Genomic DNA, 15,450 nt, shown 5'->3' with positions numbered 1-15,450 from the left:
ACGAATCACGGTGCCCAGCAGTCTTGGTCTGCTGCGTCTGCAGTAGAGCTTCTGCCCTGAGTGGAGACTGGGTGAAAGAAGGGATTCCTCAGATCTCTCGGCCATGCTTTCCTAGAATAGAATTTCTATGACATGGAGATGAAGAATGCTAGAAATCATAATCCTGGATTTAGAGCTGGGTGGAGTAATCAGTTAGTAGTTAGCTTCAGTTTTGTTTCTTCAAAAATGATACTGTCACCTACCTACCAAACAAAGGCTGTGTCCTCTGCCTTGTGTTCTTCTTCCCCACCCTCCCTCTTCCTTTAAGTCTCAGCTCAAGTATCACTGGCCAGGGAGGCTCTCGTGGACCACCCACATACTAGAGCACCTCTTTGGCCTTGCCTGGTCACCTAGTATTTCCCTTACTGGGTTCATTTTTCCCTCTTAGGGTTTCTCACCATCTGGTGATATTTGTCTACCTCTCCCAAGGGATGTATAGGTTCCATGGGAAGAGAGATTGTTTCTTTCACTGTTATAGTCCCTGTACTTAGAACAGTGTCTGACACATAGTAGATTCTCAATAAATCTGATAAATGCAACATGTAAAATGTCCAAAGTCTGTTGTCTTCTTGCTTCACAATTTAACCTGCCTAAATTGAAAAATATCTAGAATCACTGTGGGAAGTGAATTTCATATGGTTTGCTAACTCCAATTGCTTGTTGCTGCCTAGAGTGGGAGAAGGGGGCTCCCTGGGAAAGAAAGCAGTGATGATTCAGCAGTGGCTGCAGGGGTCGGGAGAGAGGAGAATGTGGCATATGTGCTAAGTGTCTGCCATCTCTAATGTAACGAGACACTGAAGAACAGGAAATGGGTGCATTGTTGGTCTCCATTCTCTTGTAGGTCTTCTGGTTTGCTTCCTCTTCACGACTGGGAAGTATTGGTGGTTACTGGGGGTTAGGTTGGAAAAGCCACCTGTTTACAGAATGATGTGGAAGCTTTTCTGTAGAAATCCCGTTGTTAATAGATATGGCATAAATGTGTATCCTATAAATATCAAGAGTGGACAGGACATTGCTGGCGGCCAGTATACTAGCTGCTGCTTATTGGGAAAAAAAATCGTGTGCCTATCTGATATGAAGACTTCTTCTTTAAAGTTACTTAAGAATGATTTTTTGACTAATAACTTTCTTTCTTTTCCTTCTAGATTCTTACAGAAATCTGTTAATTCTACTTTTTGAGCACTATGAATAACCACATATCTTCAAAGCCATCGACTATGAAGCTAAAACATACCATCAACCCCATTCTTTTATATTTCATACATTTTATAATATCACTTTATACTATTTTAACATATATTCCATATTATTTTTTGTCTGAGTCAAGACAAGAAAAATCAAACCAAATTAAAGCGAAGCCTGTAAATTCAAAACCCGAGTCTGCGTACAGGTCTGTTAACAGCCTGGATGGCTTGGCCTCAGTATTATACCCTGGATGTGATACACTAGATAAAGTTTTTATGCACGCGAAAAACAAATTCAAGGACAAGAGACTCCTGGGAACACGTGAAATTTTAAATGAGGAAGATGAAGTGCAGCCAAACGGAAAAATTTTTAAAAAGGTAATGTGGCTTTTTATTGCCTTTGAATTCGCTCTGAATAGAATGTACGCTTAGAAATGGTGGCAGGGGACAAGCACGGCCTGCTTCTGTTGGAATTTGCTCATGTGGCAGGAGAAACGGGGTAGAAGGGGACTAGACTGCGCTTTTTTCTCCTTCTGTACCCCCGGAATGGATTTGTTCCGAATTTTCACGAAGACCTTGAGATCACTCACTGGTGTGGGGCACTTCTGAGCCTGAATGGCTACCAGGACTTGGAATAGAATGTCTAGGGCAGTTTGGGGTTTGCAACTATATTCCCTGGTAGTTCCAGAAGCGCCTGTGAGCTCGAGATTGCTCTGGGTTTTGGGGTGTGACCTGCTTTTTCTGATTATAATGTTCCATTGGATACAAAGTACTTTGGTACTTGGGTTTGTGGCAAGTGCTTTGGTTTTCTAAGAATTTCTTTTCACAGATATAGAACTTGCCATTATTGATTTGAAACAGAGGATAAGACATCCTTAGAGGCAGTGTAACAGTGCTTGAGAGCCTGGACTCCAGATACAGACCGTGGGTTCGAATGTCGGCTTTGCCACTTACTAGCTGTGTGTGACTTCCGAAAAGCTACATAACACATTTGCCTCAGTTTCTTTAACATGGAGGTAATGATCATTGCTGACATTTATTAGCATTTCTTATGAGCCAGGCCGTTTTAAGAGCTTCACACACATCAACTTATTTAAGACTTACAATAGCCCTACGGGTTAGTGTGGTCGGGATATCCCTCCTTTACAGATGATGGCACTGAGGCACAGATAGGTTAGGTAACTTACCCAAGGGCATTGTAGCTAGCAGGTGGTGAAGCTGGGACCAGAACCCAGGGTGTCTAGCTCCAATCTCCTTAAATAATCCCAGCTCAGAGTTGTTGAGAGGATTAATAGAGAAAGGGAGTGAGAGTGTGTGTGTTTGTGTGTGTACATTCTACAGGTATGTGTGTGGCACAGTTTGTGGTATCTAGTGTAAATGCTCTAGCTTTTATTATCATCTTGGGAATTCACTGGGCAAAATTGTATGAATGAATCTAAAGACTTATATCATGGAGTAGTGCAGCCCTGTGAGGGGTAATAAGTATAGAAATGTCATGAAAATGCTGTTTATGAACTTGGGTATGTGAGTTTCTTATAAACGGTTCTTGAAGTTCTGGTAGGTGAGAATTGAAGATCAAGTTTTTTTAGAGGCAGTAAGATGATCTGTAGTTAGTTGATAATTTGGTTAGGTTATAGGTTTAATACCTGTGTGGGCACAGTTGTTTTTCCCTTACCCTCTTTTTCCAACTACATCCTGACTCCAGCTGTCTTTTTTCTGTTAATCATGAAGGAACTCTCAGATCTTGGAGGAGAGTCCAAATAAGCACAGCTATGGAATGAAACGCTCAGATTTACTCCTGTTACTGCAGAATGTGGGGAGGGGAGTGAGAAGGATGTTGTTTGACTTAATGGTCCATTAATGTTGCCACTTACCACACAAATTCCAGTCATCATCTTGTAAACGTAAAGGAGATGGCACGCAAGTTAATAATCAGTGACGCCTCGAAATTCAGAAACATTATTTTAACTCTAGACAACAGAATCTGTATGTGTTCCTAACCTTCGAATGGAGTGATGTTTTATCCTGTTGTGCCTGGACCCCTCCTGACTTACACTTGTTGTTCTGGCATTAATAGTGCCCCCTACAGTCGCCAGGGTGATTTGGATAAATCCTGTGGTCACTCTACTTTTAAGGCATTTTCCCTGTTTCTTTTGGTGACGTAGTTTTGCCTCACTTAAATAATTTTTTTCCCCTTTTTTTGCTAAATTAAGATCTCGCTGGGGTTAGTTAATAGCACATTTCGAGAAATTGAAGTCATGCAGTTCAGCATGTTTGATTACTCTTCTCTAGCCTATAGATTATAATTTGCAAAACACTTTATCATACTGATGTCTGATTTTTGTCATATTTAGTTGCTACTTTTTATGGTGTACCTTCCTTGATTCTGTCTTTGCGAGATCTGGTAGTTATAAAAGGTACTGAAAACACTACATTTTTTAAGTGCTAAAGTTTTCCACTCCTCTGCCTTCTTTTCTGTGCTTTTTGTGTCTAAAATAAACATTCATTTTTGTCCTTTGACAATTCCTACTGCTATTTGAATTCAAAGATTGGGTTCTCTTACTTTTAATGAAAGCATATATAACAGAAAGCCTGTTTTAGCAGGAAGCTTATTTTTTCTCTAGTATCCTGCGCACACTACAGGATACACACACTACACGCATTTATGGAGCTAGCACTTTCAGTCGTCCAGTACTCATAGCAGCAGACTGGTTCCCAAGTATATAAGAAGGAGAAAAATACGGTGAACATGAAATTCTTTCTTAATTCAGGTGTCAGTATAATTAGGACAAAATAAAATCCTAGAGCTGTCATAGTTGTTCCTTAAATGTGGCCGGATAGGGCTTCCCTGGTGGCGCAGTGGTTGGGAATCTGCCTGCCAATGCAGGGGACGTGGGTTTGTGCCCCGGTCCGGGAAGATCCCACATGCCGCGGAGCGGCTGGGCCCGTGGGCCACGGCTGCTAAGCCTGCGCGTCTGGAGCCTGTGCTCCACAGCGGGGGAGGCCGCGACGGTGAGAGGCCCGCACACACACACAAAAAAAGTGTGGCCAGGTAATGCAATGGACACAAGCAAAGTTCTTCTTTTTTTTTAAAAAATTAATTAGGTTGTGCTGGGTCTTAGTTGCGGCACATGGGCTCCGTAGCTCTGGCTCACTGGCTCCCTAGTTGTGGCACGTGAACTCTTAGTTGCGCCATGCCTGTGGGATCTAGTTCCCTGACCAGGGATCAAACCTGGGCCCCCTGCATTGGGAGCACAGAGTCTTAACCACGGCAGGACCAGGGAAGTCCCGACACAAGCAAAGTTCTTATGCCCTGTGCGTGGTGTGTGTGTGTGTGTGTGTGTGTGTGTGTGTGTGTGTGTGTGTGTGTGTGTGTGTGTGTGTGTGTGTGTGTGTGAGAGAGAGAGAGAGAGAGAGAGAGAGAGAGAAAGGGAAAGTATGTGGCTCTTTCCTCCCTGTCTTGACCGTGGTGCCTTTGTATTCATTGTTTATTCAACAAAGAAATATTTGAACTCTATTAGAAAAGTTAGAAGGTGAGAGAAAACATTTTCAGTTCGCACCCTTTTCTGTCTATACTATATCACTGTCCGAGGGTGTGCCTACCATTGATTGACATTAGCAATTAACTTCGCATTTGTGATTCATCAAACTTTTTTCAGAAGTCTTTAATATAAACTCTGGTGTAGAAAACACATATTTTTTCTTGTTTGAAATTAGACTCATTGGGAAAGTAGGTTTTGTGTATCATAAACAAAGCAAATATTTTTTGTTAGCCTTACTTGAGAAGGTGTGCTATACCACTGGTTAGCCAAGACTTCAGTTTCTGCTGGTCTGCATTGCAATTGTAGCAGTGGTCTGTAGACTGGATAAGGGGGTATCTCCACTGTGTATTAAACTAGGCTGCCCCGCCCTTGGTTTCTTATTTAACACCCATTGTATTGCAGCAGCAGCTGCTGCTATGGAAGGATAGTGAAAAGGGGACCTTTCACAACCTGCCCTTAGATGTAAAAATAGAGTTGCTTAGGCAGTGTGGCCTCTGCTCAGAGTGCTTACTAAGAGTGGAACACATACGTAATTTTTTTTTTTTTTTTTTGTGGTACGCGGGCCTCCCACTGTTGTGGCCTCTCCCGTTGCGGAGCAACAGGCTCCGGACGCGCAGGCTCAGCGGCCATAGCTCACGGGCGCAGCCGCTCCGCGGCATGTGGGATCTTCCCGGACCGGGGCACGAACCCTGTCCCCTGCATCGGCAGGCGGACTCTCAACCACTGCGCCACCAGGGAAGCCCCACATACGTAATCTTGATGGAGTGTATCTTCATTTAATAGTTTCCATATTTGAAGATAATCTTATATTGGAAAATAAAGCTAGTGATTAGCAACATCTAAAAGTTTTCTCCCTGTTTTGGGGGACTGAGCTTTGGGGATTAACCCTGGAGTGTATCTGGCATGGTTGAAGCAAAGATGCTCAAAGCTCTATTTCAAATGAATGAACTCTGAAGCTTTGTTCTGTCTTATCTTAAAAGTCTCTTTTGAGCTTCCAAGGGAAGGTAAGTGAAGATGCGATGGTTCCGCTGTAATTATGCCCAGGATACTGCGGCCATCAGCTTCACCAAGACAAGTTTCCCGAGGGGCACAAACAGAAGAACAGACAGCGAAGAAACAGAGGCGGCTGTGTTCCTGAGGCTTGGCCAGCTTTTCCAGGACTATATTATGCTGTCATTTTAAGTCTCGTATGGTTTTATAAAACTGTGGTAGAGTGGAGCGTGTGGAATGTGTCAGTAGCTCCTGATTCCAGCCTTCCCAGCAGCAAGTGCTTGTACTGATGTCTTTTGAAATGAATTAACAATGAAATGATCAGTTTCCAGAACGTTTTAAAAATACATGTACCTGAAATAGAACAGAGTTGCAAAGAATAAAAATAACTTTGCAGTGAAACAGAAGACACAAGACCAGCTCAAACATTTAGTGATCTAACTTCCGGAGATACTTTACATCTTTTTCTTACATATTTTACACACCTTAGAGAGAAGAAACTAGAAGGAATTATGCAGTCATAGTGCTTAGAAAGAGAAGTTTCACTATGACTGACGTTCCTTCTAAATTGATGCAAAAAGATACTAGAAATACTCCTTTCTGTTCTTAGGAGTTGACTTAGCTTTCTTTTCCTCTTCCTCATTGCCTACTTTTGTGTTATTTCTTTCTTGAGTCATGTTTTTATCCTATTTGCATATGTGTATGATATTTATTTTTTGACTTATTAGGATATTTACATAATTTATATAAAAAGTAATGGCCCATCTCTTGGCCAGAATTTGTGGTTGGTTATTATGTTAATACTCTCCCCAGCCAGAACGCTTGGTTTTCTTTTCCATACTTGCTCTTCTCCCTGTCATCCCCCTGTTTTTTAAAGGCACCGCTGTGTACCAGATGGCTCAAGTCAAAAACCAGGAGTCTGATTTTTTTTAATTTTCCCCTTACAGCTCCCTCCACCCCCGTTCCCTTTAAAAAGAAAAAAAAATCAGGTCTTCTGCTTCCACTCTTGCCTCTACTATAATCCACTCAAACACAGCAGTTGAAATGATATTTTACAGCTGTTAATCAGGCCACCTTACTCACTTGCCCAGCAGCATCTCAGCTCCTTTCTATAGTGCAGTTGGAGCATTGTGATTTAGTACTTAGATTCTGGAATGAATCTGCCTGGGTTCATATCCTAGTCCGTCACTTAATAGCTGTGGGATTTGAGCAAGTTATGTTTATTCTGTCTATGCCTCAGTATTCTCATCTGTAAAATAGAGAGAATAATAGTAATTATCTTAGTTATTGTGAGAGTTACCTACAGCATACCTAGCACGTAGTAAACACTAGTAAAGGTTAGCTGCCCTCATCGTCGCCATGGTTATTACCAACTGTCCAGATCTCTTCAATATTTTCACTCTCTGGCTCCCTCACAATAATTTGTTTGTAAAGATCTTCATTTGCAGAGGGAAAGGTTAAATGAAGCCAGATGTACTTTGTTGACGGTAGGAAAGTATATATTTTTGAGATATCTCTGTTCTGAATAGTTAAAGTAAAAGTTTTAGTGCTGATAGAGGTTAAACTCAGCTACCTGAACACTTAACCTTTATAGAATATCTCATTCTTCAGGGCCCTGACTGGTTAAGTATTGTGTGATTTTGTTTTATGGAATGTTCTGTATCTTATCTCCATTTTGTTTTTACAGTTTTCTTTTGAGATAAGAGGCCTTCCTCATCAGCATAATCAAGGTATCTAATTTCATAGGTTCCTGAACAAAGGTAAATTATTAAGTTCCTATGTCCCAGGCAGTGATAGTCTGAGCGACAACATTGATACTTACATATGTGTATGTCACACCTGTCATAGAATGAAAATACAGGCAATTAAGTGTGAGAGAGGAAAGCGACCGTAGGGATCATTTAGCCTCCACTGTGGCCGTTCACGTAGCCACACTAGGCGTGCGTCTTCCTGACTCTTAGGACAGTCAAACATATTTATGTCTCATGGGTCACAGATAAGAATATTTAAGAGGTGGTGGCAAAGGATGTATGCGATTGAATGGTGATGAGAACAAAAGAAGCCGAGGGAGTTAAATGATCAGGTGGATATGGACCTTTAAAAAAAAGCCATCGGCTTCCCTGGTGGCGCAGTGGTTGAGAGTCCGCCTGCCAATGCAGGGGACATGGGTTCGTGCCCCAGTCTGGGAAGATCCCACATGCCGCGGAGAGGCTGGGCCCGTGAGCCACAACTACTGAGCCTGCGCATCTGGAGCCTGTGCCCCGCAACAAGAGAGGCCGCGACAGTGAGAGGCCCGCGCACTGTGATGAAGAGTGGACCCTGCTCGCCACAACTAGAGAAAGCCCTCGCACAGAAACGAAGACCCAACACAGCCAAATAAATAAATAAATAAATAAATAAATAAAATAAATTTTTTAAAAAAAGCCATCTTTTAAACAAATGAGGCTGCTGGAGGAGAGGTTGAAGACCCCGAGGCCCAGAGTGAATTGAAGTTGTTTCGTTACACCGGTCCGTTCCACACATTTAGCGAATAATCGCTGAGTGCCTGCTGCATGCTAGTACCGTCCTAGGCACTAGGAGACAATAATGAACAAGACACACAGATTACTTTTTTCTGGATCTTGTATTTGTATGGGAGGAAGAGAGACAATAAATAATAAGGTAACAGATTTAATAACTGTCGTGAAGAAAGAAAGCTGATTGGAGATCAGTGATAGCCTCTCTGAGTAAGTGACGGCTAAGTGGAGGCCTGAAGGCCGGTAACGAGCCCTCTTTGCAGTGGGACAGGATTGTGCAGTGGCTCTAAAACAGGAATGAGCCCAGCTGGGAGAGGCACTTAGGGAGCAAAGTTCATGACGGCATTCAGACCCTGAGACCGAGTGCCTCCTTAAATTTCGTGCCCTGAGCACCTGTTTCGCCTCATCTTGGGTCCTGCGCTGCCTGGTTGAAGGACAGAAAAGACAAAGTTGTATTTATAGGAAGTGAGTCAGGACAGAGGTTTTGAGATGGGCACAGAGACACTGGCAAAGTCTTAAGGCTTTGTAGGCCAGGGTAAGGTTTTCCAACTCCATTCCTACTGGAAAGGGAAAACACTTGCAGAGGAGTAAGCTGACTTATGTTTTTCAAAAGCTCACTACTGTAGGGAGAAGGGGGTAAAGGGGAATAAGAATGGAAGTTGGCCAGTCAGCATTCCTTAGTTCAGGGGAGAGACGGACTAGGGTGACAGGGTGCAGGTGGAGGGCAGTGGTTGCATTGGGGGAATACCTGTTAGACAGCTTAGTTGCATAATCAAGTGAAAAAGCAGGTTGGAGATCCAAGTATGGGTGGTCAGGACTAGAGATGGAAACTTGGGAAGCTCTTCAAATTAAAGTCCCAGTGAGTCGAGCTTTTGTCAGGGACACTTCAGCCACTGTGATACCGTGAGGGACTGCAAAGGGTATGGGTACAGGTACGTGTATGTAGGTTATTAAACTTGGTGGTAGGAAGGTAAGGGAGTTTCTGTTTAATTTCTGATTTCTCAGTGGAGTGTGAGATAGTATCGTCACATGGAAGTGGAGAAGGGAGAGAAAGGGTAGAGGATATTTGAGTAGGGAGAAGGTTTCAGATAGCCATTTCAGAGGGTGAGAAAATGAATGCACCAGGGAAGCATAATAGGATTGCTGGGTGGTGAGATCTGTGATCCTGGATTTAAAACACCTGGTTGGTGTTCTTCAGCAGTGTTCCACAGTATAGGCAGGGAATAGATACATGAGTTTAATCTCAGGGTGGGCTAACCATAGGGTCAAAGTTAGGATTTGAGACCTTTTCTAGCACAAGTCAGATAAAATTATGGGGTAGGTAGGGTCCCTTAAATGTAATCTTTATGGGAAAGATCACTCCTAGAAAATTCAGTGGTTTAAAGAATTAAATTCAGATTTTGGTTACACTTGAATTAAACTCATGACTTGATTTCTTTGCACCATCATTTATTTGGGTTTACATATTTGGGTTATATAGCTAATGCTTTTTCAGAACACATATATTCTCTGAAATTTACAAAACTCATTTAGATTCTAGAATCTAGGAGGTAGCTCATGCCTGTCTTTGGAGTGTGAAATTCTTAATAATGGTGAATCCAGTTCCTACACGTTTTGGCCCAATTCTCGTCTGCCTTCTCACCGCCAGAGAGCTCCTTTTGAAGCCATTGGAGCTCTGCGTGCTGAGCATTTCATGGGGGTGCAGAGCAGGGTGAGGGTTTGGGACCCACTGAAGTTAAGTGAGCATTTTAATTTCAGCTGCTTTATCCAACAAAATGAGAATTTACTTCTCAAGTCCAGTTTGGAATAGGGCACTAGAGGGCAGTATTTAACTTTTTCCATTTGTATCTTCATCCAACCTCTGTTTTCTAGAAATCTCTTAAATATTATAAGCATTTTTGAAAATGAATATGGTTAGATGGTTTTAAGGCATGAGAGACGTATGTTAGTGACGCAGCCATGTTTGGGAACTGTCTATATATTTTTGCAGCAAGAACAGCTTTCTGTCTAATCTGTATATAATTGGGGATTTACGGCCTGATCTAAGTTGGAGAAAATTCTTAAAGGTAGTTAAGAGGGGGTTGTTACTAATGTGAGCCTTGATGTCACCTGCACAAATAAAAGTCAAAAGCCCTGGCACGCCCGCGGGCATTCAACAGAGGGACTCTGGAAAATAGTATGACAATTCCCCACCCGGTCGTATAAATAGGGACTTGTTTACTTTGCTTATCCAGAGTTAGTTACAGCAGTTCCAACTGAATGGCCATAAGCATTTCTGTTAGCTGGGGTCTGCCAGTTTCTGTTTGTGAATCATGTTATACTGTCTGATACTGAAATCCAGGAATTCATAAGCAGAGGGAAAGTAAAATGTTGGTATCAGTAGTACTTGACACTAGGTTAAATTATAAACTAGCATCTACATTGTTTAAGTAAATGAAGTCTATAAATGAATTCTTAATATATGTGCCTTTGGCCAGAAAGTTGACGTTTAAGATCCTGTCAAACCTTGAATAATTTTTTTTAAAGGAAAACAACCCCCTACCCCCAAATTACAGTTAAAGATTTGGCAAAAGATTTGAGCTGTCATAGAAGATATCACAAAAGAGCTAATTTTAAAAATAGACTTTTCACTTGAAACTCACTTTCCAGCTTTTCGTTAGAACAAAATAGCTTATATACAAACACAGCTTTCTGGTCTGTCAAAATGTGGAACACATCCTGGCTTCTTTCTAGAAGTTAATATCTTGGTTAATTTGAAAACCATTCGTATGCTTTCTGTTTTATCAGGTTATTCTTGGGAACTATAATTGGCTGTCCTTTGAAGATGTCTTCATTAGCGCTTTTAATTTTGGAAATGGCTTACAGATATTGGGTCAGAAACCAAAGACCAACATTGCCATCTTCTGTGAAACCAGGGCTGAGTGGATGATCGCTGCACAGGCCTGCTTCATGTATAATTTTCAGCGTACGTGGACTTTCTTATCTTCTCAAAGCGTGGACCTAATGTGGGAGAGATGATACTCACTTTTTATTATAAATACTTACTCCCAAGAGATTTAAGATTCTGATGTTAATTTTTACCTTGTATCCAATCAGTGGATAACTCTTTGTTACCACTTAGAATTGTTGATCTATTTTGGAAAAGGAACCAGTCGTGGAACAAATTATACCATGTATAGTAAGGGGACTTGAACCTGTTCAGAGGGGACTTTCTGGGTCTGGGGAGCTAGATCTGTACCTGTGGGTCATTGCTCTGCTACCCCTCTCAGAATTTCCTTTTGAAGTTAGTGTCATCTTGTTATGCCACTTCTGTCAGTAACAGCTGGCCTCTAAAACACTTCCAATACTCAAACCTAGCTGCTCCGTTAAATGATAATTGTTATGTTGTAACTATAACACAACCTGTGGAAGTTGTGGTGCTTCAGTCTGTGAGGTAGTCCTGGAGGCTTAGTTCAGAGGTCTTGGTGCCAAATATGATGCAAAATATGGACATTGCTTATCCTTCAGATGAAACAGAAAAGCTACTTTTATCAGATTTCTTGCTGTAAATGCCTCTGCTGTTTTTTTTTTTAAACTGGCATACCTTTTTGTTGTCACAGGTTTGGGTTTACAGTATGTTTCTTCTAAGAAGATTTAATTATCTCTTACAGTGACTTTAAGTCTACCTTTTTTGAGTTAGGGAGAAAGCAAATAAAAATTCTCTTCATCCTCATCATCATTTAATTTTGACATTTCTAAGAATGTCTTTCTTTAGATTTTTCTACTTTAGCATAAGCAGTATTACCACTTGTTCATGCTATGTTCTTAACAAGTAATATCTTAAATATGACATTCAGTGTGTTCTCTTATTGGTATATTTTTCATATTTTAGTATCAAGTAGTTAACAACTAAGACTGTGACATTTTAGAAGTCAAATGTAATTCCTTTCAACATGACAGTCTCAGAATAGCATCTATAGGCAAAACAAAATAAAATAAAAAAATTTTAAATTTTAAAATATTGCAATTTTGGGGGGAAGTTATAGAAGGGTGAGTAGGCATAATGTTAGTTAATATATTAAAATAATTTAGAAAGACAGCATGAATAGATCACAAACTGTGGATCTAACAGTTTAGGGTTTAGTATGTTCCATCCATGGTCAGAGGCTTTATTTAATTCCTTTTAGTATTTCCATGAAATGTCCAAATGTCTGACTTGCCCTTCTTTTTCCCTGTAGTTGTTACGTTGTATGCTACTCTAGGGGGTCCAGCAATTGTTCATGGATTAAATGAAACAGAGGTGACCAACATCATTACTAGTAAAGAACTCTTACAAACAAAATTGAAGGTGAGAACTAGTTTTCTAATAACTGTCCCGTACTTTAGAATTTTCAGTGCCATGAGCTCATTATTGATACTTAGTTCTTTTATGATCTTTAAAATCCTTAATATCTCTGTAAACTTTGTGGGACTCTCATACTTTATTCTTCTTCTTTAGAAAAGAAAAAGTGGATTTCATATATATTTGTGTATAAGCAGCGCAGAGAGCTACAAATTAATTGTCAATGTGTCCATGTCAGAGGTGAAGGGATCACAACTTTATTGTGCTCATCTGTTTTCTAGTCTATTTTCAATAAATTTGTAATTTTTAAGGATTATTTTTAAACTAGTAATTCACTTGGTTCTGAAGCATTTGAGTCATTACAAGTTTCAGAATTTTTTAAAGGGAAGAAAAAGACTTTACAAAACTACAGGAGAAAGGGTTTCTTTCGTCTGCAGACAACTCTGTGAAAACAATAATATCTGATTTTTTTTAAACACAAGTTTATAAGAGGATTCCCTTCCTCTCCCCCTGTATCTTTATTTGCCTCTTAAAAGCATGAGGAGTGTTTGGCTACCCTGTAGTTCAGGCAGTGTGTGTTTACATGCCCGTTTTTGTAAGGAACTGACTTTATTGATTAAGATTTTACCAAAGAACAAGGGTACACACAGTAAATCTAATGTCATAAAACAGTAACTTATATTTCAGACCAGTAGTTCTCCATCTGAAAAAAGGCGTATTCGTACCACTACACCCTACTCTTGCTTTTTTGAGGCAAGAAATTAACAATTTGCTGAATATGGTAAACTGCTTTTCTTGTGTCCTGGGCTATTTGTCAAGCTATTTAATGAAGAGTAATGAAGAATACAACGAATGCTTGTGTTTTTCCAGGATATAGTTTCTCTAGTCCCATGCCTGCGGCACATCATCACTGTGGACGGTAAACCACCGACCTGGTCTGAGTTCCCCAAGGGCGTCATCGTGCACACCATGGCAGCAGTGCAGGCTCTGGGAGCCAAGGCCAGCGTGGGTATGTGGCGGTTTCCCAGTTCCTCATGCATGTTCTACAGTGACCGTGTTCTCCAGAAGTGCTCCAGATATTTGATTCTAAAGTTAGATCAAGTGACAGACTAGTTTCCTAGGCCATCACTTTGGGAAGAAAGGTCACTCTAGGTATACTGTCATCTACCCTTTAAAAAAAAAGCTTAAGGAAAAACAACGTTAATTTATTAAAATGTTCTAAAAGTAGTATTTATTTGAAGTTAATTTAAAGTACCTTTTACATTATACAGTTTTCCCGTTTCCCTTTTTCTCTTTGGTTTAAATGTTAGCGTTTAAACCAGATAACAAATAATGCCATTATTTGTTTAAACAAATTTAAACAAATAATGCCATTAAACTTGCCCTATGTGAATTATCTGTAAGTATTAACAGATATGTAAAGTGTCTAAACCTGCATTCCTCCTTTTACTTTCTGCTCTAACTGTGTTGTTTCCAGAGGGGACATCTTTCTGTCCTCCAACTAGCACACCCAGGCATGGTAACCGGAAATTCCCACTCTCAAATAAGTGTCAGAAGATGTTAGAGAATATATTGATGTTTAAGGATATCACAAAAGCTGTTAGGATGGTGGGACTGTACTTCCTTTATAGTTGGAAACATAGTGATGAATTAGATGTAAACATTGACTCAGCTTGGGAATGGGGTTATGCTGAGGTTAATTTTGGACATGTTGAATTTACCTGCTGGTGGGACATGCAAATGTAGCTTTGTAGTGGGGAGTGGCCTATACAAGTCTAGTACGCTGGAGTTTAATTTGGAGTTAAAAGATTTAGAAGCTAGAAACAGATTTTAATTAAAGCTGTGGGAGTAGGTGAGGTCACCCACAGAGAATGGTACCTCCAAAGGCCACCAAGAATTGGTCAGAGAAGAAGGAAGAAGACATGCAGCGTGTGGTTCGTGGGAGCCGAGTGAAAGGAGCCCCCTCAGTGATGCAGGAGTCTTCAGCAGGACCAGGTGCACTGGAGGAGTCCGGTGATGCGGGGATTGCAAAAGCACTGTTGGACTTCTTAGCCAGTGTCACGTCAGAGAGAGCAGCTTCTAAGTGCTGGTGGCAGAGGAGAATGGTGCTATGGGATGAAGGAGTGAATGGCGGATTAGGAAGCAAGAACTTGAATGATAACAATTGTCAAGAAATATATCTTGACAGGTGGGAGAGAAAGAGTTCACTTGGGAACGTGTTTAAAATGTTTTCCTCATTTATTTAAGAAGACCGCATTTAGGATAGTTCCAAGATTAATTCAGGCAGATCACCAGTGCTATCCATGACCTACTTCTCTTAGTCTTTCTTACTGTGTCACCTCTGTAGGATGTTGGCTGCTGTTCTTAGGCTTGTGCAAATGAGGGACAGTGTCTTTTAATCCAGGATTCCGAGTATAGCCATGTTAACTTCACCGCTCTGAAGCAGAGAACGTTTTGTAGCAAATGTCTAGGTACCCTCGTCTGACCACCCTTATTTCTTAGTTGAGTTGCTGGAATGGCCTTTTCTCTCCCTATACCTCCTTTCTTTCTTTTTTAAGTTAGGTAACCACACAGTAGCTAAAGTGATCCTTGTCACAGGTGATGACAAGCCTCTGTTGAAAGTAACATTGCTTTCCACCCAGAGTGAAATCCAGAGTCCTTCGCGTGGCCTCTGAGATGGCATGATATGGTGCTGGCGGCTACTTCACCTTCATTTCCTGCCACTTTTCCTAACATCTTCTCACCTTGCCCTGCTTCATTTTTCTTCATAGCTCTTATAACATTATAGATTTGTTTATGTCTGTCCCAATAGCATATATCTCTTATGTGCAGGGACTTGATCTGTTTTGTTGAGCTTG

General features: G+C 40.9%; 1 protein-coding gene across 2 annotated transcripts in view; it reads left to right on the top strand.

Moving 5' to 3' along the window:
* ACSL3 (acyl-CoA synthetase long chain family member 3) overlaps positions 1-15,450 on the top strand; it is an 85,358-nt gene that overhangs the window by 48,706 nt on the left and 21,202 nt on the right. For both annotated transcript variants that reach the window (XM_019923494.3, XM_019923491.3), the window contains exons 2-5: positions 1,185-1,601; positions 11,059-11,236; positions 12,489-12,598; positions 13,463-13,601. In XM_019923494.3, coding sequence (XP_019779053.2) covers positions 1,224-1,601; positions 11,059-11,236; positions 12,489-12,598; positions 13,463-13,601 — 805 coding nt within the window. In that variant the 5' untranslated portion in view covers positions 1,185-1,223. The remainder of the gene's footprint in view (positions 1-1,184; positions 1,602-11,058; positions 11,237-12,488; positions 12,599-13,462; positions 13,602-15,450) is intronic.

This window comes from Tursiops truncatus, chromosome 7, assembly GCF_011762595.2.
Source record: "Tursiops truncatus isolate mTurTru1 chromosome 7, mTurTru1.mat.Y, whole genome shotgun sequence".
NCBI lineage: Eukaryota > Metazoa > Chordata > Mammalia > Artiodactyla > Delphinidae > Tursiops > Tursiops truncatus.
Note: the sequence above shows the minus strand (reverse complement) of the source record. Positions and strands in the feature narration are given on the sequence as shown.